The 26,986-nt window shown below is 41.0% G+C and overlaps 1 protein-coding gene across 2 annotated transcripts in view; it reads right to left on the bottom strand.

Moving 5' to 3' along the window:
* Positions 1-26,986, bottom strand: part of UBE2H (ubiquitin conjugating enzyme E2 H) — a 105,712-nt gene that overhangs the window by 12,900 nt on the left and 65,826 nt on the right. Inside the window, exons 4-5 of one of the 2 annotated variants that reach the window (XM_077770744.1) lie at positions 12,747-12,786; positions 11,236-11,288 (exon numbers count right to left, since the gene is read on the bottom strand). The exons of the other annotated variant lie outside the window; for it this stretch is intronic. Of the exons in view, the coding sequence (XP_077626870.1) occupies positions 11,236-11,288; positions 12,747-12,786 (93 nt within the window). The remainder of the gene's footprint in view (positions 1-11,235; positions 11,289-12,746; positions 12,787-26,986) is intronic. 2 annotated transcript variants of the gene reach the window in all.

Raw genomic sequence — 26,986 nt, 5'->3', positions numbered from 1 at the left:
CAGAAAAGTAGCCCACGGCTGTTCACAGATGCCCACGTGTGGTGAACTGGGAGGTCTCCTGTCTGGTGGTCATTACAGGTGCTACTCAAAAAGGTTAGCAGCTGGGGTGCCTGGGTGGCTCAGCTGGTTGAGCATCTAACTCTTAGTTTAGGCTCAGGTCATAGTCCCAGGGTCGTGGAATCGAGCCTCACGTTAGGCTCCATGCTGAGCATGGAGCCTGCTAAAGATTTTCTCTCTCTGCCTCTCCCCTGCTCCTCCCCTGCTCTTGCTTTAAAATAAAGATTAAAAAAAAAAAAGATTAGCAGCTGAATTTTCCTCTCAAACAACAAAAACCTTAAAAAAAGGTGTATGATTTATTCTCTTTAAGTTCAGAAGTGCTTTAGAAAGACTTGAGAAATATGGCAGACTACATGTTTCATAACTAGGTGTTTCATCTGTTCCAGGAAGGGATTTTTATACCCTTTCCCCACTGCTTTTCAGTTTCTCAAGCTACCAGTAAGTGGCTCTGCCTAGGTATTTGTTCCCAACAAGTAAAGGAACCCTCAATTATTTGTTCTACCTTCCTGTGTTCTCCTGTCTTCCTGCATTAACACACTTCTGATCCATTTTACAGATCTGCTGAGTCACACCTGTAAAACAGAAGAGCAGGAAAGGAAACGTGCACAACCCAGCTCCAGGCAAAGAGGGCAGATTTTAAAGACCAGGATGCTGTGGCGATGGGCACCTGAAGTAGTGACATGGTCCTGAAGGTGGCTGACAGAGTGATTACCACTGAGAGGGTCCTCCCCAAGGAAACATCTCTCACAAGTTGCAGAGAAAAATCATCTTTCAAGATCAGTGTTGGCGGAAGAGACCTAAACTACAAACCAAGAGTGAAATAAAGATACTCACCTTTGGAAAAATCCATCATAAAATGAATATTTTCCTTTAGAGATAATAGTAACAATAATAATAAATCAACATCAGTTCAAAGTCTTCTTTTTAAAAAAAAATTAATCTTCTGGTTTTTGAAAGGGAGAGCGCCAGACATGGGTTGCCCAGTAAAGAGATTATAGTCAGCTGGCTTCATTACCGGCTGCCTTAATTTTTAAAGGAAGTCCAAAGATCCTGGAGAAATACAGTGTTTTTTTTTTTTTTTTTTTAAGTTTATTTAGAGAGCACACAAGGGGGTGGGGAGGGGAAGAGAGAGAGGGAGAGAGAGAATCCTAAGCAGGCTCTGCACTGTCGCACAGAGCCTAATGTGGGGCTCGATCTCATGGATCAGGGAGATCATGAGCTGAGCCAATATCAAGAGTCGGATGCTTAACCCACTGAGCCACCAGGTGCCCCCCAAAGTATGGCTTTCAATGAGCTCTGGGCTCAACCAGCATTTATAAAAATGTAGTCCACTAAGATTCTTCAACCTGATCTTATATTAACAATATTACTCAGTCCTCAGTTTAGGCACCTAAACTAATAATTTATATTCATATTTAAGTTTTAAAGACACTCAAATCCTACTGATCTCTCATCAAAAGCAACACCATTTACCCTCTTCAGCCCAGAGCAATGGTTCCTAGGGAGTCTAGGGCCTGGCTGTTTAACCATCAGAATTACCTGTGGAGTCTGAGACCTCATACCTACACCATGGACCCTGACTTAGGACAGGCTGGCACCCATGTGTACAGAAATGTACAGCCAAGAAACGCTACCTCCTCTATACCCCCTTGTCCCTAGAGAACAAATGGGAAAATGGCCCTCTGCTTCTGGGTTCTCTGCAAATATTCAGGGCTCTCAGCTAAGTTGCTAGGTGGAACCACTCCCTGCCCCTTTCAGCATTCCTTCCTGCCCACTACTGTAACGGTCACTTCCTTCAGGTGGAGGGATTCCAAACTAAAGGTCAGAGAAAGTGGATCCATTTTAGAGGGGCAAGAAAGGGCTGCCTTAGAGTGGATGAGGCAGCGGTGTGTATCACCTAACACACCGCGGACATCGGGTAGAGCACATTCCATTACACCGAATACTGTCCACCAGCAAAATGGTGAACAACAGATGGAAAACCTAGAAGACCACAAGTCTAATCTCAGGCCTTCCACTGACTTGTTCTTTGACCTTGGGCAGGTCTCTTCCTCTCTGCATCTCAATTTCTTCATCTGCAAAAAGAGAAGTATAACACTGCACTTCCTTGCAAGGAAGAATTACACATCACTAAAAACGACCGTAGAACAGGCTTCATATGGTATCAAAGGACTATACTAAAATATTTATAAAAACATGCCACCTTCTTAGAGTAGAAATTTCAGCTACCTGTATCCCTCAAGGAATACATATTAATTAAAATGAGTCACACAGGGGGAAAAAATGCACCAATTCTTAAAGTAAAGCCACCCTACTCTAGGTGACTCACAAAACGACAGTAATGACTTAGAGGAGAAAACACAGAGGGATGAATCACATATCATGTTTTATTCTTGGCTGTTTATGAACCAGTGACGAAAAGTTATTTCTTCTTCCACTATTTCCTTTGAACATTAAAATGAAAACTTTGGTAAAGCATGCTTCTATCTTCAGGTTAAAACCCTGTGGATGCCCAAAGCTTGACGTGGTCCGGCCCGCCAGGAGCTAGAATTCAGGCAGTCCCCCCCAGGCACATTAACTTGCATAATACTCCTTTGTTTTTTAGGTTTAACACCCAAAATGCTGTAACTCAGAAACCACCATGAGTATACAGCACAGTCATGACGAGGTGCCAAGAATCCTCAAAGCTGCTCCCCCATCTCCTCAAAGGCCACCCACCTATCCCTCCCCCCCTTTTGTAATCTACTCCTTGTCCCCCACATGCCCAAAGCCCTTTGAAAGTCCTTTTAAAGCCAAATAACATACAGAAAGGAAAATCTGCTTGGAAAGGCATCATTCACTTGCACAGCAGTGTGAACTCTGTGGTCTGGAGTTTCGGAAGCAGCTCCATATACTCTTACTCTGGAAAGCTCATCATCTTGCAATCTTAAAGGAGTCAGTCTGGGCAGGTAACTACCAAATCTTTCTAATCAGTCCTTTCATTTTTGGTCTTATCAAACTTGATATGCCTAAAACTACTTTCTTGAAAACTTAATCTTCTTTCCTGATACCTAAGTAGTCTCCAGCACTCCTGTCCCCAGGCTGCCAACCTCCAGAAGGACTTCGGCTAGGCTTCTCCTCCTTTATTCCATGTACTCACAGTGTCCGTTTCCCAGACTCGCTACCTGTCTTAAAATGGCTCTAGTTCCTCTTCTGTTTTCCCTGGCATGTAACTATACCAAGTCCAGTGTACCATTCCACCCCAGATGAGGGCAGTCGCCCTCCCTGGTGGCGTTCCAGGCTCCAAACTCTTGCCTCTGTAACCAAAGAAAGCTTCCTTAAAACAATCACTCAGGTCATTTCCCGTCAAGAGCAAGTCCCTCTTGTTTTCCTCCAGAACTCTTTGTACTTCAGAAGCATGCTATCCAAACAAACTTATAGTTCACTGGTCCCCTCCCCTCTGATGGAGGACTGCTGACTTCTCAAGTTGAAATTCACTGCATGGACCACAACTCCTTAAAGTATTTATCTGTTCAATAATTCAACAGGGAGCAGGGCTGAGAAGAAGAAAATAAAAGTTCCACTCACAATTAAGAGATAAAAATGTAAAGAAAAATCACTTGGTGATTCTCACGGACTAGAACTGATGATTCTCTAGGACTTATACAGATCTCTGTCCATGGACTTTCAGCCATTATGGTTGAAGCAAATGGCTAAAGAGTTGAGATCACTTGAGAATTTCAACCATGTTATTCATACCCTTGGTCTATTAGAGGAAATTAGAAGCTGACCTTTCAAAACCCCATTCATTGACTTTTGCTCATCTTACATGCAATTTTAATTAATCCATCATAAACTGCTAAGCAAGTCATAAATTTATATGCATTCAAAAAAAAACCAACCATAAAATCCATTTAATTCAATTATTCTTGGTAGGGGGAGGAGGAGGTAAAACACACACATGAATGTACCTGCAGTCACATTTCATCGGATTGAGCCAGGGCAGATAAAGTTTCCAGATTTCTTTCAGTTATTTAATAATTTGGGTTAATGGACAGATGTTAGTTAGCTAGCTAGCTCCTAAGAAGTTGGAATATTAATGATAGATTTTTAAATTTCTCCTGCTTACAGTCTGTGAACACTTAAAAAAGGTGAAATTCTACCCTCACAAACGGAGAGGAGTCAGAAACCTATACACTTCTTCAACACGAGAAACGGCATTTCTTAGGCTCAAGCAGTTGTTCTATATGCAAGACCTGGAGAGCAGGGACCCTAAAAGGTGACAGACATCTTGAGGAAAACTTCAAAACACTGCTCAGGAGGAATGCTCTCAGGTAAGTGGACTTATAAGAAGAAATGGCTTTGAGGTTAAAAATAATACCCTCCAAAAGAACGAATTCAAACCCCACTTCAATGAGGAAAATCATTCTTACAGCTGTTCTGAGGGCGCACACACGGCAAGCAGAAGCAGACCACCCCACAAAGCCTTCCTGTGGTGTCGGGGCACAGGGCCAGCTGGCCACAAGGCCTGCCACACCACACTTAGTTTACTGAATCTGACACGCTGCTGACGGAATCATGTATCAAGCCACCAATCTGCTGGATGATGGAATTCAAGAATGTATCCAATTACTTCACCTAGAGGGTCTCTTGTGTTTGTGTGGATAAAATATGTAAAAAGTCTGAATTCATCAGATTTACACATGTTCTTGAGTTAGTCCATGGGGATCTTTTAAAGACAGAATAAGGTCTTATGAAGAGGGTCATGCAAGCAAAAAACAAAACACTTTCCTCCTCACACCTTTCAAAAAAGAAATAAAGTGTGATTCGTAGGAATAAGTATTAATGAACAAAGAATTTTTGCAATATGATCGATACACTTAATCTTACCAGTGGTAGCATTATATTTTTTGCGTATTCTAAGTTAAAAACAGGTATTTTTGTTATATGTTGGAAAGGGCAATGTCAAAGACATGGGGAACTGAAACCTGGACAAACACCAGACACATTGCGCCAAGTGCCAGATCGCCAGGCCACCAACCAGGGGTGTGTAGTTACAGACCATGGAATGTTTTATAGCACTCTGCCGGACTTAGAAAATCATCTCCCGTCTGTTGCAGTTCCCTCCCCCAGAGGACTTCAACTGCGGAGATCTGCAGAAGAACATGAACACTGCCAGACATCAGAAGGAAGAAAACGAGTTCCTGTCCACCAAACACATGACCTTTGTTGCCATGTCGGTCTCAAACACTTCCCACCTTACTCAGGTGCACTTTAGAGGCCTTCATCCTAACTCAAACCTGGTAGGACCCTGCTTACCTTAAAAGACTGCCAGCTGAAACACAGTAATAGGATTTGTTATTAACTTTCCAGAAATAAGGGCAGGTAATGTATAATTAGCTAGCTGGTATTCTTATAGTCACACCAAAACTCATTATTAAAGTTTTTAATTACTAGATAATGATTTAGTCTGTCTTTAAGGTCAGGAGAAAAGATAACTTCATGCAATTACAAGGTAAGTGGCCACAGACTTTGCCTCTACACAGTGATCACAAGCAAACAAAGAGAAAACAAATCTTGATCATCACGACTGGGCCTGGAAACTGAAGCCTCCAAGAGGGTAGAACATAGCTGTGTCTGTCAGTCAGTCAGGGCCACAGCCTGGGTCATGTCCCACCCTCTGGAAAGCCTGACCACTCCACGACCCTCATACTGACCACCATTGAATGTGAATGTGGTGTTTTTAATGAGTTTCTGTTAAGGTTTTTAAATTCAAGATGACCCTGTTTTTCTGTGCATCATTAATTAATCTCTTGGGCCACATACCAACACCACACCTGAATATCTCCAAGCGGGTAGACAGAGGAGGTAGACCATGGAGCTAGCTAAGTACTCTTGAAGCCATCAAATACCAAACTCGGCACGTTTCTTCAACTCCTGCAGTTGACAGCCCCCCACCCCGTACTGGAAAGACACTGCTCCACTTGGCCTCTGAAAGACTCAGAATGACATCCAGGGGCTCCAAGGGCAGGATGTGTATGATTCCAGCACAGATGGATCAATACTGCGTTCTCAGACCTGTTCTCAAAAGGTAGTTGTTGGCCAATCAATCATCCATGCAGACAGATACACAGATCTCGTCTGTGTAACTACGTTAAAATGGCTAGAAACACAGCAAACACTAGTGGAACATAAAGCATTATTCTGAGACATAGTTACCTTTAGCCAGAATTTTAATTATTTGGAAAGATTCACAGACTACCTGACTGAAAAGAGGGATGGAATAATTATTTCCGGCATGAGAAAGCTTAAATTCATTAGGCCCACAGTATAGTACTATCAAATAAACTTATACTTTAAAATTGTTCTAAATGTTGGGGTGCCTGGGTAGCTCAGTCGGTTAAGCAGCGGACTTTGACTCAGGTCATGATCTCGCAGTTTGTGAGATCAAGTCCCATGTCAGGTGCTGTGCCGACAGCTCAGAGCCTGGAGCCTGCTTCAGATTCTGTGTCTCCTTTCTCTGCTCCTCCCCTACTCTCACGCTGTCTCTTTCTCTCGAAAATAAGATAAACATAAATAAATAAATAAATAAATAAATAAATAAGTTGTTCTAAATGCTTAGTAAAAGAAACTTTGTTTCTCTTGTCTAATTTTAATCTCAAAGTCCCTGAAGTATTTCTTTTCTTATAGGCAACTTCATTTGTCTGTGATGGACTCCCCAGGACTCTAGGGGAAGTAATTTCCCAAATGTTGATTTTTCTCACCAGCAAAATAAGAGGGGTATCCAGTCTATTGGCTAGCAACCCTAAAGGTGAGAAAGAATAAAACTGTAAACTGTCCAATTTTATAAGAAAATTGTCTTTGACCTTACTTGTCAACAACTTAATCACAAAATCAGTAATTTACCAAGTCAGTTGAAAAATGAGTAAAATTAAACTGGAGAGAAACACAATTGACAGAGGTCAAGAATGCATGGCCCAGAACGGTGGGAAAGAAATTACAGCTGAATTGCAGTAGAGGTACCGGGGCTTCCGGGAGTGTGGGCAGAAAAGCCAACTGTGGATAAAATATATTTGGGAGTAAAAAGGGAAACTGGAAAATAGTAGAAATGCTTAAAAATCTACCTGTGGCTTAATGAACTCTCCTTCCATCAGTCTTTAAGATCACAGTTGTTTCTGAAACTAAAATTCAGATCCTCTTACCTGCATTTTAAGTTTTCCAGAGCTTTTATCACTGTGCCTGGAAGAGCAGGAAGGGATATAAAAAAAGAAAGCAAGAAAAAGATGCTATCATACAGGAAATCAAAACGAATCAATTTTTTGATGGCATCTGCTACTTTCTTTTTAATGGCACGAGAGTAACAACAGTGACTTCATACTTCATGACTTCGTATGATGACAAGCATCTTCAGGAAATTAACCATATTACCCACTATAATTAGCTCTCTTGCAAGGTTAAATAATATAAAATTGAAAATTACTGGGTGATTACACTACAATCACACCAATTCTAAGTTTCTTAATGAACAAACTACATGGAAATGGAAAACAAATGACAACAGAAGAAATGGGTCAAAATGGGTCTTTTTTGGGGGGGGATGGGGAGACTAGAGGACTAAATCTGCTACAAACACGAACACTGATTAATAGCAGGTTATGAGAAGTATAAATCTGAAGTTTCAGCTGGGAATTGCTATTATACTACAAATACGTATATCCATTGCACAGTACATGCCTTGCAGCAAAGTTAATTGCAGGAAATTTCACAAGTAACTCCCTGCTCCTTACTATATTATATGGTAGAGGTGTTGAGACAAGTTTTGGTTGACAGGCTAAGCCTTTTGGTTTTCAGCTGAATATCTGTATTAACATGCCAACTTTCTCCGACTAGTTGTTTTATGTTAAATTAGGGTTTTTGTCCTTTCAACTAAGATTCTCTCAAGAATCACAGCAGGAAACTGAATGACTCCAAATTTACCAATTACAGACTAACCTGCAATGCCAGAGTCTTTAGCAGTTTGTAATAAATACGCAGTTTTGATTTCAGGATCAGGTAAGTCTAAAAGAAATTTCAAGGTCATCGGTGCCACCCATTTCTATGTACTTTTACATAAACTGTAATTACCTGTTCCTAAAACTTCCCATGAAAGAAATGTTGAATTTTCTTGAGGAACAGTTTGGGTTTGAGCAAAATGTCGAAACACTTCTCCCACGCTGCGTATATACTTTTGAACACACTCTGCTAATACTGCACTTACCTACAGTGTTAGTGTTCTCCATGTTCATGTGATAGAGAACACTTACTGATAACTTACACACATGTAAGAGGGAAATAAAAGTTCACTTTGACCAATGTGATTTAATCCTTGTTACTTATTAAGTGCTTTACAAAGTAATGCTTTACTAGCATTCCAAATAAATCTTAAGTCACGCTGGGCTTCTGCTTCCAAGTCTGTTCTGAACTCCATACGCGCGCTGGTAGGAAAGTAAAATGGTACAACCACTTTGGAAAACAGTCTGTCGGTTCCTCAAACGGCTGCCCAGAGTTAGCGTGTCACTCAGCAGTTCTAGCCCCAGGTACACAGCCACGCAAAATGAAGACCCATGTCCACACAGAGACGTGTGCACAAACATTTATACAGGCATTATTCAAAGCAGCCGAATGGTAGAAACAACCCAAATGTTCACCGTCTGAGAAAAGGATAAAAATGCGATAGCTGTATAACAGAATAGTATCTGGCCACGAAAGGTATAAAGTACTGACTCCTGCTACAACATGGGTGAATCCTGAAAACATTATGTGAACTCAAAAATGCCAGTCGCAAAAGACAACACATTATCTATTCCACTATAAAAATTCCAGAATAGGCAAATCTGTAGAGACAAAAAGTAGATCAGTCACCGCCTAGGGCTCAGGGAGGAAGGTTAGAGGGATGAGGTGGGTTAGGTGAAGGTACAGAGTCTGGGTTATTTTTTAAGGTGAAGAAAATCTTCTATGACAAAAAGGTGGTGATGGCTGTACATCACTGTGATTTTGCTTAAAAACTATCAAATTACACGTGTTAAATGGGTGGGTGTCGGGTCTATGAATTATAATTCAATAAGCTATTTTGAGATGTAAAGTACTTGAGAATCAGCAAATCTCCTCCACAAAGATTTTCTGCTTAACAGTAAAAGAATTAGTTGAAGTCCAATTTACTTTAGTGTAATTGGAACCAGCTCATAGTGTTTTGTTATGTACATTTCAAAAATGTGAATGCAGTTTAAGAAAATACATCATTACATCAGCTATTCCAGGCAGGCTGCCACGAGACATTTTTACCAAAAAAAAAAAAAAAAATCTTAAAAGGAATCCATTTAACCAACCTCAGCGTATATGTTCTTTCTTGTTGCCTCATCTCCTTATAAGCCGTTGTATCCCTAAAATTCTCATGTTTAACAGTACTAGGCATGATTAATTCAGTCAATAATTCAACAAGTATTTGAACCCTTATCGTACACCATGTGCTGTTTTAAGCAATTATATACCTGTGTGTACACACACACACACCACCCCTGCTCTTGTGGAGCTTACAATCTAATAAGACAAGATAAACAGTAAATAACCGCTGGCTTCAAAGACAGGTTTTTAAAACAGGGTGCTCTGCTTTGTTTTAGATGGAATAGCTAGGAAAGGAGGCTTCTCTGAGAGACATAGGAGGTGAGAAAAGAAGGTGTCAGCCAAACAAAGACCAGGAAGGGTAACTTCAGGCAAGGAAATGGTTCTTGAATGGCAGAATCAGGAGGAGAAAAACAACACGAAGGAAGGATTCACTGTGTGCTGCTGCTGCCCAGCTTCCCCCTGTTGGCCTCATGCCCCATCCCTGTACTGGGAGTTCTGGCAAAGTAGTTTGCAGACCGTGGCTGGAATAAGAGGTCTCCTAATTCTTCGGTAAGAAAAGGCCCCTCTGGGGGCGCCTGGGTGGCTCAGTTGGTTAAGCGGCCAACTTTAGCTCAGGTCATGATCTTGTGGTTGGTGAGTTCAAGCCTCTCGTTGGACTCCGTGCTGACAGCTCAGAGCCTGGAGCCTGCTTCCAATTCTGTGTCTCCCTTTCTCTCTGCCCCTCCCCTGCTAACGCTCTGTCCCTCTGTCTCTCAAAGATAAATAAACATTAATAAACAAAACAAAACATGGGTATATTTCTAAAAGAAAAAGACCAAAAAAAAAAGAAAGGCCCCCTCTGGTCAAGTCCTGCCTCAAGGGACTTTCTTGAACCTCTTGGGGATGGTCTGTTGCTTGCTCCACTCACTCCTTCAACGCACATGGGTCCAAGGCACGGTGCTTGGGAATGGTGGGACACAGATACCAGTCAGAAATGCACCCCAGCGACCCCTGTGGCAGGAAACAATCTAGTGGCATAAAAACGTGGGCATGAACACCACGCACAGGTAAAAAGAAGTGGGCCACAAGAAGCGCTTTGGAGTGTGGGGGTGAGCAGAGGTCACCTGCAGGTGGAGCACCAGGGGAAGCCTTGTGGGGGGCGGGGCACGACAGCCCAGACGCCTGTGACGCCTGAGAACTTGGGCATGTGGGATGGAATACAGACTGATCTGGTGTATTCCTAATTAACTTTACATAGATTTCCAAATATTTTTTGCTCCCCAACCAAGTTTCAAGCTCAGGCAGAAAAGGCCCGATATTCCTGACATCTCTTTGTGATGCTGAGCACTGTGCTGCTAAAGCTGTGCAATTCATGGGTTGGTTCACTGTAAGAGAGGAGATGTTGATTTCAGCACCGAGGCAAGGCTTCAGAATGAGGTTTGGGCCTTCAAAACAGAGGACTCTCCAAACCTGTTAATACACTACCTCACTTCACAGGGACATTCCTAGGAGTTTTTCCTAAACTCCAAGGTTTTACAGGAAAACGTGTATACAGTGTGCTTCTGAACACAAACACGTTTACATGTTTACCTGTATGTCTGCATATGTACATCACTATACCTTAAGTTCCAAATCTCACAAGATTATTTTACACTCCCATTGCTAAATCAAAGTTTGTGCTTGAGAGAAAATAACTTTTTCACTGATCAAACATTCCCATCCAGGCCCTCTTAATCCCTTCCCATTCCCAACAAAACATCTTAAACCAAAGAAAAGCCAAAAAACATTTTTTAGGCAGTGTCTCAACATCTCTAAAAAGTATTCCATGGCCAAACTCACCATAGAGAGCTGTCCAAGTTTGATTAATTACATCTAGACACACAGTTCCTGACCTGAAACAGATGGAAAGAATGGCATTTTTTAAAAAATTAGAAAGCTAGTTGCATGTACCTGGCAGCTAACTTTTATTTATAAAGAAAAGAACGAAGGAAGGAAGGGAGGGAGGGAGGGCGGGAGGGAGGGAGGGAGGAAGGAAGGAAGGGAGGAAGGAAGGAAGAGGAGAAGGAAGGAAGGAAGGAAGAGGAAGAAAGGAGGCAGGGAGGGAGGAAAAAAAATCCCAACTAGGGAAAGTATGAAGAACAGCAAATATATGCAAAGTCTTAGTGCTTCCTTAGAGACTAAAAGGAGAAGTCAGCAACTATACAATGGAGAAATCAGACAACACGGTCCCCAGGTATTAGAATTAACACTGGCAACCAGGGGTGGACAAACCTGTGTGTCTCCCCAGCACCCTGAGGACACAATGACATTTGTGGTTTTCTGGTCTCAAGTGCATATTCTGAATCTAATGACGAGGAAACGTAAGAAAACCCCAAATTGAGGGAGGGATGGTCTTTAAAATAACTGATCTATATTCTTTTAAAAATGTCAACTTTATAAAAGCCAAGTGACTATTCCCGATTAAGGTAGTTTAAAGAAATGTTGACAAGTAACTGCAATACATGATCCTGGACTGGATCTTTCATGGGGGGAGAGGGGTGCCAAAAAGGTACATTGCTGGTACGTGGCAGATTAAAAAGTACAGTATTGATACTCAATTCCTGAACCTAGCGAGTATACTGTGCTTATGTAACAAAACATCTTTGTTGTTAGGATGACTGATACACAAATACAAAAAGACAGCAGGGCATGATGTGTGTATACAACCTACTCACACAGAGGTCATAATACCTATGTGTGTGTGTGTGTGTGTGTGTGTGTGTGTACGTGTGTGTGTGTGTAATAGCAAAATTTAGCCATGATAAGGATAGACTGCAGTACAAAAAAACCATGTATCGTAAACAGCATCAGAAATACATAACAGAAGGCACATTTTAAAATACCACTAATAAAATATTTGAAGGAAAGAAAGGGTAAGTTAAGATTCATTAACTGAAATGAAACCATGGTCATTCATGTTTGCTTTACTCTTAAGAAGTAAGAAACACTTTATGGGCTGAAAATAGTAAATCTGTATATGGAAGACAGATCTTTGACTTGTGTCTGTGCAAAGAGAACAGAAATGTGGACTATTACACATGCTTGCTGGGTGTCAGGGGGAATAAAAGATCTGATCGTGGCAATGGAAAAACTAAGCAGCCCAACAGCAGAATGTCAACTAAGTGGTTTAGAATATCATATCCCTGTGCCTCTACAGCTTAAGTGACCATACAGTCCTCTCTGTTGATAAATTGAGACTTTTTTTTTAAGTAATGGAGAGAGAGAGAGAGAGAGAGAGAGAGAGAGAGAGAGATGAGCGCTAATAACAGCAGTTGCTGCTAAGATTTAAACATTTTTAAACAGTTACTTACGCTTCATCAATGTTGGGATGGAAAATTTTATTCATGAATCCTGTAAAAAGAGATGTTAATTAGCAGCAAAAAGTACCCAGAGAACAATTTGTTTTAAAGTGTTTCAGTACGGGAAACAACTTCATTATTAGAAAAAGGTGAAAATATCCAGAACTCATTACTTTAATCTTAAATGTTTGGTTACTGAGAAGACTATATGATGTCCTGACAGTGTCAATTACTTAAAACACAGGGTTCTATCAGAGTTCTATTAAAGAAATGAGCAAACTTTGAAAGCAATGCAGCTTCTTATACAAAATAATCATTAAAAGAAATTGTTTTCTGAGCTATGAAGGTACTTGCCAAGAAAATTTGTAGTACTAAATGGGTTATACCTAGTACCGATTAGTTTTCTCAGCAAGTTAAGAAAGCTACACCCTAACTTCCCTCCCAAGTTTTATTGTTCAGTCTCTAAATTTGGAGGTTCTGCATTTAAACTTCTCCTTCTGAAGCTCAGTTACTGGTATCATACCACTACACTGTGTGCGGAACATGAATGAAGCTGTTGAAACACTAAAGGAGTGCTGCTTCCAAACCACAAAGGGTTTCATAACAGTGACCAAAATATTTAACTTTAGTCTACTCATTCCAGGAAACCCAGTTTTGATTAAAATTGGGGCAACCAAGAAATGAGGCAAGGAGTTAAAAAAGAAAAATCTGTAAGATGGCTATATCTTTCAGGGATTCAGGTTTTTTGATTTATTCCTAGAAGAACCAGTAGAGACTTTAACAAAGCCAAATAGAGACTTACAAAGATTTTATTTTTAAGCAATCTCCACACCCGACGTGGTGCTCAAACTCACAACCCTGAGATCAGGAGTCGCGAGTGTTCCTGACTGAGCCAGCCAGGCACCCCTAGACTTTAACATATATATTGACATTTAAATTCCAAGGAGAAATTAGTTTTTACTCTAATTAAAACCAGTGATTCAATCAGTCTGTGTACATGCAAAAGACAATATGTGAAAGCAGAGGTCCATTGTCAAGGCTGTTGTTTTATCATCCACATGATCTCATTTCAAGACCTTAGTTTGTTCCCTATTTTCAATAAATTGAAGTCCCCTAGTAAAGTGACTATCAGTGTGCCCCTCTCAATCCCACCTTCCCTCACCCCCACCTCGCATGTCTCTCTTTCCTTCATTCAAGATAGATTTGGTCAACACCTATGTATCAGGCATTGTGCTTGTTCAGGGTACGAGATAAGTAAGGGAGGATACTATTCTCCAGGAGGTCCGTGCAGCAGTGAGACAAGACACAAGGAAGTAAGTGCAATACGCACAAAGAACGGACACGGCTGGAAGTGTGGGGAGGGAAAGAAGAAGACAGCAGGAGAGATGCAGAGAAGGGGCATCAGAGGAGGGTCCTCAAGGATCAGTTCCAACACAGGTTGTTTCCTGGGAAAATCTAAGAACCTTCTCTGGACTTAGAAAATGGGGTTAATAATACAAAATTCCAGGTATTCCACAGTCTTCACTTGCTCTCGTGGCTCCAATACTAACTACGCTTCTACTTTTTAAAAAAATTTTTTGTGTTGAAATGGCTTCATGTTTTTACTGCTGTCAAGAGAGCCCAAGCCGTGTTTAAATTACTCTAATGTAAAAAGAAATGCCTTGTGTCCAATGAATATTTCATATTAATTTTTCATTAAGGAAATAAGATGCTTCCAAGTCTAGATTTAAGAACTACGTGTTTATTGAAGAGATTAAACTAAGCCAATACAAATGTTCATGTCTTAATGTTAAGAGCATAAAAATTCTGTATGACCCTAGAAAAACACTAATTAATGTGTTCAAGAAGACCCATGAGGATATTCATTGCAGCATTATATATAAAAGCCAAAAACCTAATGCAATCCTATCAAAAGGGACTGGAGGAACTGTAGTATAATATCCGCATGTTGGAAGTCCGATAAAGCCAAGGTAATGAACTAGATTAGATCAGTAACTATCAACTTGGATAGACCCATCACTGAGGAGAGGGGGGGAAAAAAGCCGTATAATATTTATAGCATGAAACCATTTAGATGGACTAAAACAAAGCAAAACTACATTATCTCTATGGTAACAAGTATAGAAAACTGTACTGGAGCAACATATATACCATACTTAACAGCACTTAATTCTCTGCAGTGGGAATATTTTCTCCATTACACTTTTCAAATTACATCGCTGCCCGCCCCCCATCTTGTACCAGAAGTGGGATCACCGCAATGTAAAAAACAGAAGGAAACAAACAAGTGTCAACAGTAGTCAACTTTGAGACTCCCACATTATTTCTACTACTCTTTTGAATTTCCAAAATTTCTACATGGTGTCGTTTTTAAAAATGCTTTTATTTATTTCTGAGAGAGAGAGAGACCGCATGAGCAGGGGAGGGTCAGAGAGAGAGGGAGGTACAGAATCTGAGCTAGCTGTCAGCACAGAGCCCGACACAGGGCTCAAACCCATGAACCATGAGATCATGACCTGAGCCAAAGTCAGATGCTTAACTGACTGAGCCACCCAGGCGCCCCTACGTTGTGTCATTTTAATAATTGAAAACAAACCTTAATAATTGAAAAAAAAGTTAAAAAACTGTAAATGTAGGAAACATACTAAAGCAGACCTACTTATATAGAGGTTATCCAGTGCTGAACCATTTTAAGGAAGAGGGTCACTAAAATCAACTATTTCATTTTCTCTCAAATATTAAATTTTAAATATTAAATATTACAAGTTCATTACCAAAAAAGTAAAAAGATCTTCAGATTATAAGACACATGGTCTTATATCAAGATTAGTTCTATACAGGAAATATACCGCTATCACAACTGCCAAGAAACTTTCTGATGAGTGGGAAACGATATGTAGCCAATAGATGGTTTAATTCAAGAGACTTGTTCTATTATGTGAAAAGTATTTTGGCTTGAAGCTACACTTAAGAACTTACAATCCATTCTTGATGCTGAAAATCCTACTTCTACTAGATGTTTCCTAAGTAACACCCCATGAAGCAACATGTATGGCAGAGGTCGCCAGTGCTATGAGAGCACTTTAAAAACACAAGTGTGGGGCACCTGGGTGGCTCGTGGGTTGAGCGTCCAAATTCAGCTCAGGTCATGATCTCACGGTCCCTGAGTTCGAGTCCCCCGCTGGGCTCTGTGCTGACAGCTCAGAGCCTCTAGCCTGCTTCAGGTTCTGTGTCTCCCTCTCCCTGCCCCTCCCCAACTCATGCTCTGTCTCTCCCTATCTCTCAAAGATAAATAAGTATTAAAAAAACAACAAACCAGAAGCGCTATGCTAGAAAGTAACAAGTGTTGTGGAGGAAAAACAGCAGAGAAAAGGACTTGGGATAGGAATGCTCGGGTGGAGGCTGCAGTTTTAAATGGGATCATCAGGGAGGGCCTTATGTTGAAGCTGACAATTGGAAGGAGCGAAGGAGGTAAGGGAGGAATCTAGGAATTCAGTATCTAGGGGAAGACCGTTTATATAAGACTGACAGCCAAGTGCAAAATGCATTAGGAGTTCGCCTGATGTGTTAGGAGACCAGCAAAGGGACTGGTGAGGCTGAAACGTGATGAAAAAGGAGAAGCCTGAAGTAAGGACAGAGAGGTGATGAGCATTTGTGCGCCCTTTTAAGGATGCTGATCTCCATTCTGAGTGAGTTGGGAAGCCAGAGACTATGCTCGAACGGTGTTACATACAATCCCTCTTTAAGATTTTTTGTTGGTTTTTAACATAAGCCTTAGCTCCTTAAAAAAAAAAATGCTAATAAGGAAAGAGCTCAGTCCGGACACAGCACCAGCACCTTAGTCCGGGGAACAGAACAAAGGTCTTGAGCAAAGTGAGTGTGCTGTGTTCTGCTTTAGAAAGTTTCCTATGTTTATAATTTTTTAACTTGAAAGTTAAATAATTTTTCAATCATTAAAATTACACAGTGCAGAAATCTTGGAAATTCGGAAGAATGAGAATGGAATTTCCAACAATCTGATGTCACAGGGAACCTCAAAGGTGTAAGCTGAGAAAACAGCTAGAGTCAAAAGAGATTTAAATGTTTACTAAAATGGTCTCTCAAAGATTAAAGTGCCTCCCTTCTGGTACAAGGCCCGGAGATTCCATTTGGAATCAATATAGTTTCCACACTGTTTTCAATTAAGTCGAAATTTTGGCTTGGTTGAATCCAAGAGTACATAACAGGGAGGGCCAAAAAGTACTCAGTAAACATACTCTTAGTAATAAATGGATTGGGGGTGCCTTGGTGGTTCCATCAGTGAAGTGTCCAATTTTGGCTCAGGTCATGATCTCACAGTTGGTGAGTTCGAAGCCCATACTGGGCTCTCTGCTATCAGCACAGAGCTTTGGATCCTCTGTCCACCCCACTCATGCTCACACGTACACTCGCTCTCACTCTCTCAAAAATAGAGCGAGAAAGAAAGAAAAGAAAGGAAAGGAGAGAAAAGAAAGGAAAGAAAAGAAAGACAAGAAAGACAAGAAAGAAAGAAAAGAAAGGAAAGAAAAGAAATAAAGAAAGAAAAGAAAGAGAAGAGAAGAGAAGAGAAGAGAAGAGAAGAAAAGAAAAGAAAAGAAAAGAAAAGAAAAGAAAAGAAAAGAAAAGAAAAGAAAAGAAAAGAAAAGAAAAGAAAGAGAAATGAGTTGGAGTCCAGACCCCAGTGCCCCTGATAAGTATAAAACATCATCTGAGCTCAGAGACAGAGGGCAAAATCAGACTGGAAAGAGAGAAGTATTAACAGGGACTTGAGTTCTAGTCCCAACCCTGCTATTAACTGCAGACCTTGGGAAGGTCCCTTCACTTCTCTGTGCCTGTTTCTTTACCTGAAATAGCCAGACTGTATGATCTCTAAAATCTCCATTCTTATTCTGTTTATAAAGGGACTATCAGCTCTAAACATCTAGGATTTAGTAACAATGGCCAGAGCTCTGACAACAGAGAATATTAGGGGAAATGTCCAACAGTTAAGTCCATAAAGGAAATTAATTCTGCAAGGCACACTTTTAGGCACAGAAATATTCCAGAGAATACAAAGCTAACAACAGGCTAAAATACCACAAAGAGACACAGAATCCACTGACTATTCCAAAGTAGGCAGAAACAGTTTATACCTTCTCCTTTGAGGAACAAGTTTAGCCAGACCGATTCTACCCAAAAAACAATCTCTAGGCTACAATGATCTCTTCTAATGCCAGGCGTTTTCAACTGTTAGGAAAATACCCAAAGTAAATAAACAGAATGGAGTAGTTCTCCTTTACATTTGCTCTTGGACACTCTGTGGGCAGTGTTCCTGGCAAAGCCATTTACACACTGAACGATGATGGTAACAACGGCACTTCTGGACGAGGAGGGGAGGAGACACAGAAAGAACAGGCTAGGAATTCAGAGAAGGAACATTCTCAGGACTGAGCGTGTTTGCCCTGGCATGTCCTCCTTCCTTTTGGCAAGGCGATCGCCCCACTAACAAATACGTCTGCAACAAGAGAATTTTCCCAACACTTGTTTCCATTCAACCAGGAACTAGCTGGAAGGTATTTTAAGAAAACATATTTTCAAAACTGCTTTTGTGAAAACATGATAAGCGGAAGCAGCAAGTCATTCTTAATCTACATGATTTAAGATTTTATTCACAACCGGACATTTTCTAATGATACATATATTTCAGTGATCTGACCACATAAAATTCAGAACGGCTTCAAATCTTTGAGACGATTATCCTCTGGCATGACTCAAGCACTTATAAAAGGGAGGGCAACAGGAACAAACGTGTAGCTAAAAAGCTCACTACCTCTGTCCTCTGTCTTTTAGCAAAAGGGAATAAGGGGATTTATAATTCTGAAGGAGGGATCCAAACCATGCTTAGCTGATGTAAAAAAAAACAAAAACAAAAAAACTGCAGATCTCAAAAAATAAGAGATTATTATAACAGAAAAATACGCCACACTTTTGCTTGTTACACTCCAATATTCAACTGTTCTAGACTAAAAAATCTTTTGACCCATAGGGTAATAGGCAGAGAAAGTAAATACCATCATGCCGAGTCACGCTGAAAACTGGTGTTTATTTCAGCCAGTTTTTGTGTCTAATCCGAGCAGGAAATCTGTACAGAGTTGTACACGTTTTCGAGTAACTTCAGATACTGGGGTCAATATGTAAATAAAAGTAGCCAAAATTAATCACCTTTGTTTTACTTGTGAGGATATTTTTAATGATCAAATGTGTGGACAGAATGAAATACCTAGACCCAGTCATCTCTACAGAAATTTCCTTCAGAATAATCTTGAGAAAGGAGAGGTCCAGCAAGTGACTCATGAAACCAGGTAAATCCAGCCTAAGGTAAGTAGGTGAAAACTGCCAACGGCAAGAATGGGAGCTCCATCCCGGGGATACAATGAGCTCGTACTGCAGCTGGCGAGGCGGCTGTGGCTGATGCGATTCAATTACAAGTTTATGAATCCCTGTGAGAAAACACTAAGTTACCTTGATATTCCGTCTTCATGATAAATGCCTACATAAGGTAGACCCTTCAGAACCAAACTGATGGATTCATTTTGTAAATAGATATAATTGTTTAAAATGTATTCACTAAAGATCGGAATCTTACCGCCCCTAGCAGTATCTCAGACTATCCGCTTTTTAAGGGTAATAACTTGGATCTCCATTCCTAGCAGGAAGGAGGTGACCAGGGTTGGGATGTTCCGGCTAAAAAAGGGGTGAGGGGCGGGGAGGCTGCCAGCTTCCCTCATGACAGCCCTACCGCCAGCCCTGTGCATTAGTGCACACTCCCGAAGTTTCATCTTACCTCAGACGGCCAGGCCCAGCCCATGGTAGCCCGCACCCAGGCGGAAGTCTCTTCAGAGAGCTGAGCCTTTCCTACTCAGGAGAGCTGGACCTGGGCCGGTCTCTTCTTGGGTGAGGAACCAAGCAAGGAGCTCACTCTCAATGCCCTGTGTCATGAGAACTTCTGAACTGATCCTGTGTGTGTTCAGGAGATCTAAACTCAACAAGGGGTCCTCTTTTCTGTTTCTTCCTTTCTCTCTGATAATATGGAATCTGAGGAATGGGCTGGATGGATAAGAAAAGTTCATTTATAACTAAGAAAAGGTGAAGTGTTATCCTTCAACAGCCTAACCCTGCCACCAACCTAGCCGATTACCAAAACCTGCGAGCCTTAAACCTACTCGCCTGTAGGTTCGTATTATAATAATCTCTTTCCTGTCTCCACAGTGTCTCTTTCCCTCCCCTGGTCATTCATATAACCACCCTGTCTCAATCCTGAGGACTTTGTTTTCACGGTAAGAGGCAGTATAGAACACACTTGGCCACTCCTCTTAAAGTCGTGGTTGAAAGATCAGGCTCCAGTCAGACTGCCTAAGTTCCACTCTGCAAGCCTCAAGCCAGTTAAGAGTTACTGAATTTCTTTGCCTCTGTTATGAATAAAGCTAAGTTAAATATTGGTATCTACACATCATAGAACTATTATGAAGATTAAATGAATATACATACAGGATTTGACCAGAAACTGGTACACAGTAAGTAGTCAATGTTACTATTAGCCTCATGAGCTCAGGAAAGTAATTTCACCTCACTTTCCTCATCCTAAAAATGAAAGTTATCTGCCCCAACCTACTCTTCTCTCAATCCTTGAGGAAGTGTCTGGAGCATGAGAGTATATTTTGATTACTGGATATTAGGCTTCCTATAACCCCCATCATATTGGAAATAGAAAATACGAGTACTCTAACATTTATTTATTAAGAAGACCATTCTAATTGCTTTTGGTTTGGGGGGAAAAACTAGGCTGGAAACCAGAAGGTAGACCCTGCAATTAGTTAGTAGTGATTTATCTCCACCTTCCTGAGTCTCATTGTTACTATCCTTAAAATGAGGCAACTGGATGATAGACTCTTTGACGTTCCTTTTAGCAATATGGTTTTCACCAACACCAGAAGTATGGATAAACCTTAAATTGTGGTGAGTGGGCTTTTCAGAGGGAACTAAGACACTGAATACAGGTTTTCATTATGATAACAATCGAAAAAGGAAAGGAGTTAATGCCAAAAAGATGTCAGAATAACCAGCTCAAAAGCTAGAGGTCACCTACTATAATTAAAGTAGAAACTAACCTAAAGAGCAAGTTAGATGGAATTATTATATAGCAAATGGAAAGATTATATAATAATGAACCGCCAAAGGCACAGCTGAGACTGACATAAGCCAGCTTCAAGAAGGAAATGGACAAATCTTCTGACAGAAGCAAGCATGCACAAAGGCAAGGCTCCCCTTCGAGGTGGCCTCGGGGAGGGAAAGCTAACTACTATTTTTACTCTGGCTAATAGCAAGATGAAGGTCAATGAATTTAGATACTATAGAGACTGCCAACAGGAGGTTTTTCATTTCAATAGGGCCAATGTGACCACTGGCTTCTTCCATCACGGAGAACTTCATCACCTGGCGCCCAAGTCTCTTTCTTGTCCTTTTTAGTGACACTATCACCCACACAGATCACACTGACACCCTCTCTTCTCAGTCCCTGAAGCTTCTTCTCAGTGATTCTTCCTCTATCACATCTCATTCACGCTCTCAGGACATACCTGGGATATGTCATCTTACAGATAGCTTCACCTCCAAAATCACAGACAACCCCCACCCACCACAGTCTCCTATGAACTCTAATCCACTGACCCTCCCTTTTCTTCCCGCCTACGAGCCCTCCTGTCTTCACTTCTCTCTTTGCTTAATTTAAGATTTGAGGCCCCCGGGTGGCTCAGGTGGTTAAGCGTCTGACTCTCGATTCCAACTCAGGCCATGATCTCACCGTTTGTGGGTTTGAGCCCTGTGTCGGACTCTGTGCTGACAGCTCAGAACCTGGAACCTGCTTCGGATTCTGGGTCTCCCTTTCTCTCTGTCCCTCCCCGCTCCCCATGCTCTGTTTCTCTCTCAAAAATGAATAAACATTATTAAAAAAAAAAAAGATTTAAGAGCCATCACCATCACTGCTTTGTAGCAACCTTCTGCAAACCCCATGAACTCTCCCCTCGGAAACACCCATCTGCAACTGGAGGAAACCAATCATTCTTATTCGCTGTGCTTGGACTTGAAGGCGTCACTAAACATTCATTCACTTACTCACTTGTTCACTTCAGTACAGAGCAGGCAACGTACTGGGCCCTGATGTGGAAGAAGGAATGTTTAGAACAGATCCAGGGACTGCTTTCATGGAATTTCTAACTACTGGGCTGGCAGAGAGGAAAGACATGATGCAAATGCACCAACTTTAAAAAGAATGTCCAATAACCTTTTGTGGGTTCAACATTTTCCTTCTCCTTTCACTAGTAGCCTGTCCCGGATTCTCCAATGGCTTATGCGTTTTCCCCATTATTCTACAAATCTCCTGTCCCTTCTGCTCCTCCATTTCTCACTTGACTTAAAAGCTCTGCCCATTTTGAGAAGATGGGAGCCAGTGGGCAGGATCTCTCACTCTCCCCATCAAAATCCTCCCTGGACACATGCTCATTTCTCCTGCCTCAAGAGCTCATTCAAATGTTTAAGGTCTTCTCAAACACAAGTCCTCCATTTGTGGATCCTGTCCCTTCCTACGGTCTCAAAGGCATTGTGCCTTCAATCCTCATCCCGACGCCCAGCATCACCAAGCTTTCCCTCTTTTCTAGACGACTCTCCCTACAATGAGCACATCAGCATCCTTCAGAATCTCCCATGTCAGAAGTAAAAACTAAAACCTTTCTGTATCTTCCCCAACATTTGTGCACTCCCCTTCACACAGCCAAATTTCTTCAAGGCAATGGATTATAGACACCAGAGTTTCTCAATGTTGACACACCCTGATCTGAACCACCAGTATTTCTACTCTTCCCCCACAACAATAGAATGATCATGAATACCTGCTTAAAACCTTTCAATGACTTTTCCACTGCATTAAAAAGAAAACTCATGCTGGGGCACATAAGTGGCAAAGTCGGTTATGTGTGTGACTCTTGGTTTTGGCTCAGGTCACGATCTCGCAGTTTCATGAGTTCGAGCCCCACGTCGGGCCCTGTGCTGGTAGCTTGGAGCTTGCTTGGGATTCTCTCTCTCCCCTCCTCTCTCTGTCCCTCCCCCACTCACATTGTCTCGGTCTCTCTCAAAATAAATATCAAAAAATTCTCTAAAAAATAAAACTAAAACTCAAGCCTTTAATCTCACCTACAAAGCCCTACGGGACCTCACCCTGCCTGCCACTTGGACCCTCTGTCATATTTCACTGCTCACCCAGCCTCCCAGCCTTATTTCTCTTACTGGAGCATGCTAAGCTCCTATCTGCCTCACGGCCTTTGTCCTCACAACTTCTTCCGCTTAGAATGCTCTTGTCCTTGATCTTAGAGGCTCAGGGCTGGCTTTTTTTCCCCTTCTCATTTAAACCTCAAGCTTAAGTTTACTTTGTCAGAGAAACCCTTCCTGAACACCTAATCTAAGAGATCTATGTGTCCATTTCATCACATCAATCTCAGCATAAAGCTATCAGACATTTTAATTTTTTGCTTTATCTTTTTTCTTCAAACAATAGAAGGGTCAAGAGAGCAATTTGTTCACCTCTGTTCCTCTGGCACCCAGAATAATGCCCTGCACACATTTCGTATCTACTTAATTTGTGAAGCTGATTAGAAAAAAAATGGTGTTATCAGTTTTCCGAGAAAGTAAATTCTGCTTCAGCTGCCAGAGATCTTCTTTTAAAAAAATTCACCCTGAAAAATTTCATTTTCAAAACAGCAGTAAAAAGAGGGCTTTTAACAATGGCTTATGTTCTCATAGCATTATCTAAAAAAACTTTTATGAAACTTTCCTACTAGAACCTTGTTTTTCTCTAGTGGAATTCAAAAGATATAGATCACTACATAGTAGCAATTATATAACTGCTTGAGACAGAAACTAAATTCAAAACCAAGGTCATGAAAGCTGAGAAGTAAGGAGATGATGATGGAACTTTGCTTCCTTGGTCTAAGAATTCATTCTATTTGTGGAAATGCAGTGGTCCAAATAGGCCAAACACTTAACAAAAATGACTAACCCCAAACCTTTCAGAAATGACACACTCTACTTCCAAATCCCAGTCCACCCCTGGTAACACTGCTCCCTTAGTTCACTTGGCTAGTTCCAAGCGGTGACTGTACAATATTTCCATCTAGGAAGATACAAAGTAAAATGGTAAATATCCTAAACTCTGTATTTTAATCATACCCTATTATAAAATTCCATTTCAAAATATTGTGACATAATTTCTGGCCACAGTGAGATAAAAATTTACAATGTCAGAGGTTTCTGCTATTCTGACAATGAAAAAGGTCCAATCACTTTCCTTAATTGCTGGCAAAGTAAAAAGAGTAAGGTGCACTGATTATCAGAGTATCTTCTAATTAGAGAGATCTTCTATGGTAGACTAGGAGATTGAGAAGGTATTCTGACAGGTTACCTGATCTAGTTTCCCTTGAAACAGGAAGACCTAAACCATTCTATTGAGAGGATATGCGACCCAGGAGTGAAGGCCACTGGTAGAGCTCAATACAGTATTCCAGCTATTGTTATTGCCCATGACCTTTCCTTTCTGTCTCCATTCACTCATATGGGTTTGGCTAGCTCTTGCTATATGCCCACTGACATTAAATTCCATTGCAGAATGAGTGTGGTTTTTTCCCCTGGCCATTCTATCGACATGAAGCAAATTATTAAAGCAATCTCTCCAGAATCTTGTTCTCAATCAACCATTTCTCTTACTCTGCTCTGGCATTATCAACTTGCAATCTAGACTCACAGTACATGCAGCCTGCTCCTGGGAGAGAGTCCTTCTCACTGTTAAGATGAAGATGTACGTTTAACATTCAAAAGTTAGTTTCTAGGCCTGTTAGCTGAATCTTACAACAGTTTTCTATCTTTAAAAAGTATAAATGAAAAAGTTTTAAATACAAATGGTGGGGTGCCTGGGTGGCTCAGATGTTTAAGCGTCTGACTCTTGATTTGGCTCAGGTCATGATCTCATGGTTCATGAGCTCGAGGCCTGCAGTGCAGAGTCTGCTCGGGACCCTCTCCCTCTCCCTCTCCCTCTGCCCCTCCCCTGCTTGTGGTCTCTCTCTCGAAATAAACATACATTTAGGGGCGCCTGGGTGGCTTAGTCGGTTAAGCGTCCGACTTTCGCTTGGGTCATGATCTCGCGCTTCGTGGGTTCGAGCCCCGCGTCGGGCTCTGTGCTGACTGCCAGCTCCAGAGCCTGGTGCCTGTTTCAGTCTGTGACTCCCTCTCTCTCTGACCCTCCCCTGCTCACGCTGTCTCTCTCTCTCTCTCCTAGAAATAAAACATTAAAAAAATTAAAAAAAAAATAAATAAATAAACATACATTTAAAAAAGTACAAATTGTGACAGAGTTCCCACACTAAGGGAAGGTTATCTACAAAAGACTCTAAAGTACTCCATAGTTCTATCTGAAAATAGTAGAATGAAGCTTTATTAATATACTACCCAGTAATCGTTTAAAAATAAAATGACAAATTCTTCATTTTCTCTTGAATGCTAGTATGTAGTAGCTATGTGTGATGGAGAATACTGTCGATCCTGAAGAAGACTTCAAGATATTTTCAAGACTTTTAGAGGTGGAAAGACTTAAATCTAACATTTTATGCCTGTATTTTATTAGAAGACATAATGCCCCCCCCCAGCTTAGGTTTATCAAAAGTATTATTATTATTTATTAGCTATGAACAGGGACCTTTTTTTGATTCATATGAAGAGACAAATGGAGCATGGGGAAACACATGTGGAAGAGTCAGATTGAAAAGAGAAGTAGATAAGAATTGCTAGAGGTAGCAGCTCAAGAGAAGGGAGAAAAGGGAGAGAAAAAAAAGGAATGAAAAATAGTTTTGTGTAAAGATAGTACCCAAGATGGAATAAACTAAATTGTAAACAGAAAAACAAAGAGAACAGCATGTAACCCTTACACACAAACATAATTAAAACGGAAAGGCAATAAGAAAGAAAACTGGTGGAAAATATGGGGGCCAGGAGGCCCTTAGCAAGCTACCAGATGAGAATTCTGGCCAAGGATAAGCTTAATAGTTTTCTAGAACAAAAGACAGGGAAAAAGTGTAGACACAAAGATGTAGACAGGACATTCGGAAGACATGCATTTGCTGTATCTTTAAAAATATATATTTTTAGGGGCACCTGGGCAGCTCCGTTGGTTATGCATTTCAACTCTTGACTTTAGCTCATGTCACGATCGCATGGTTCGTGGGTTGGAGGCCCGTGTTGGGCCCCACAAGGACAGAGCAGAGCTTGCTTGGGATTCTCTCTCTGCTCTTCCCTGACTCATGTGTGCACTCTTTCTCTCAAAATAAAGAAAAGCTTTAAAAATACATTTATACTTCTATATTTATATATATATATTCTTATAATATAAAGGAACTTAGTGTAGAATATTTAGAATTTATAGAAAAATGTTTTTAATCATCTTTAAGTTTTATTTATTTTTGAGAGAGTGAGAAAAAACAAGCATGAGTGGGGAAAGGGTAGAGAGCAAGGGAGAGAGAATAAATCCCAAGCAGGCTCCATGCTGTCAGTGCAGAGCCTGTTACGGGGGCTCGAACTCACAAACCCTGAGATCATGACCTAAGTTGAAATTAAGAGTCAGATGGACGCTTAACCAACCGAGCCACCCGGACACCCCCAAAAATGTTTTTAATCCCTTTTACAGTAGTTTGGCATTCATACTTGGAATTTCATGGAAAAAATTAGAGTTACACTGTATAAAGTTATCATCTTCCTGTGTGTTTCTTTAAAGATAGGGTTAAAACATTAGTAACGACTGTAAAGCATTTTGTCCATTAAGATGTACCATAATTTAAATACTTTCAGATCTACTGGGTTGTTTAGATTGTTTCAAACTTTTTATGTTTTTTTTTTTTTAATGTTTTTATTTATTTCTAGGGGAGAGAGAGAGAGACAGCATGAGCAGGGAAAGGTCAGAGAGAGAGGGAGACACAGACTCTGAAACAGGCTCCAGGCTCCGAGCTGGCAGTCAGCACAGAGCCCAACGCGAGGCTCGAACCCACGAACCGTGAGATCATGACCTAAGCGAAAGTCGGATGCTTAACCGACTAAGCCACCCAGGCGCCCCTAAAATAAAAGTTTTTATTTGCATACTCTTACACATGAATTTTAGTGCACAT

The sequence above is a fragment of the Crocuta crocuta genome, unplaced genomic scaffold, assembly GCF_008692635.1.
Source record: "Crocuta crocuta isolate KB4526 unplaced genomic scaffold, BGI_CrCroc_1.0 scaffold266, whole genome shotgun sequence".
Classification (NCBI taxonomy): domain Eukaryota; kingdom Metazoa; phylum Chordata; class Mammalia; order Carnivora; family Hyaenidae; genus Crocuta; species Crocuta crocuta.
The sequence above is the reverse complement of the archived record's forward strand: the minus strand, read 5'-3'. Positions and strand labels throughout refer to the sequence as shown.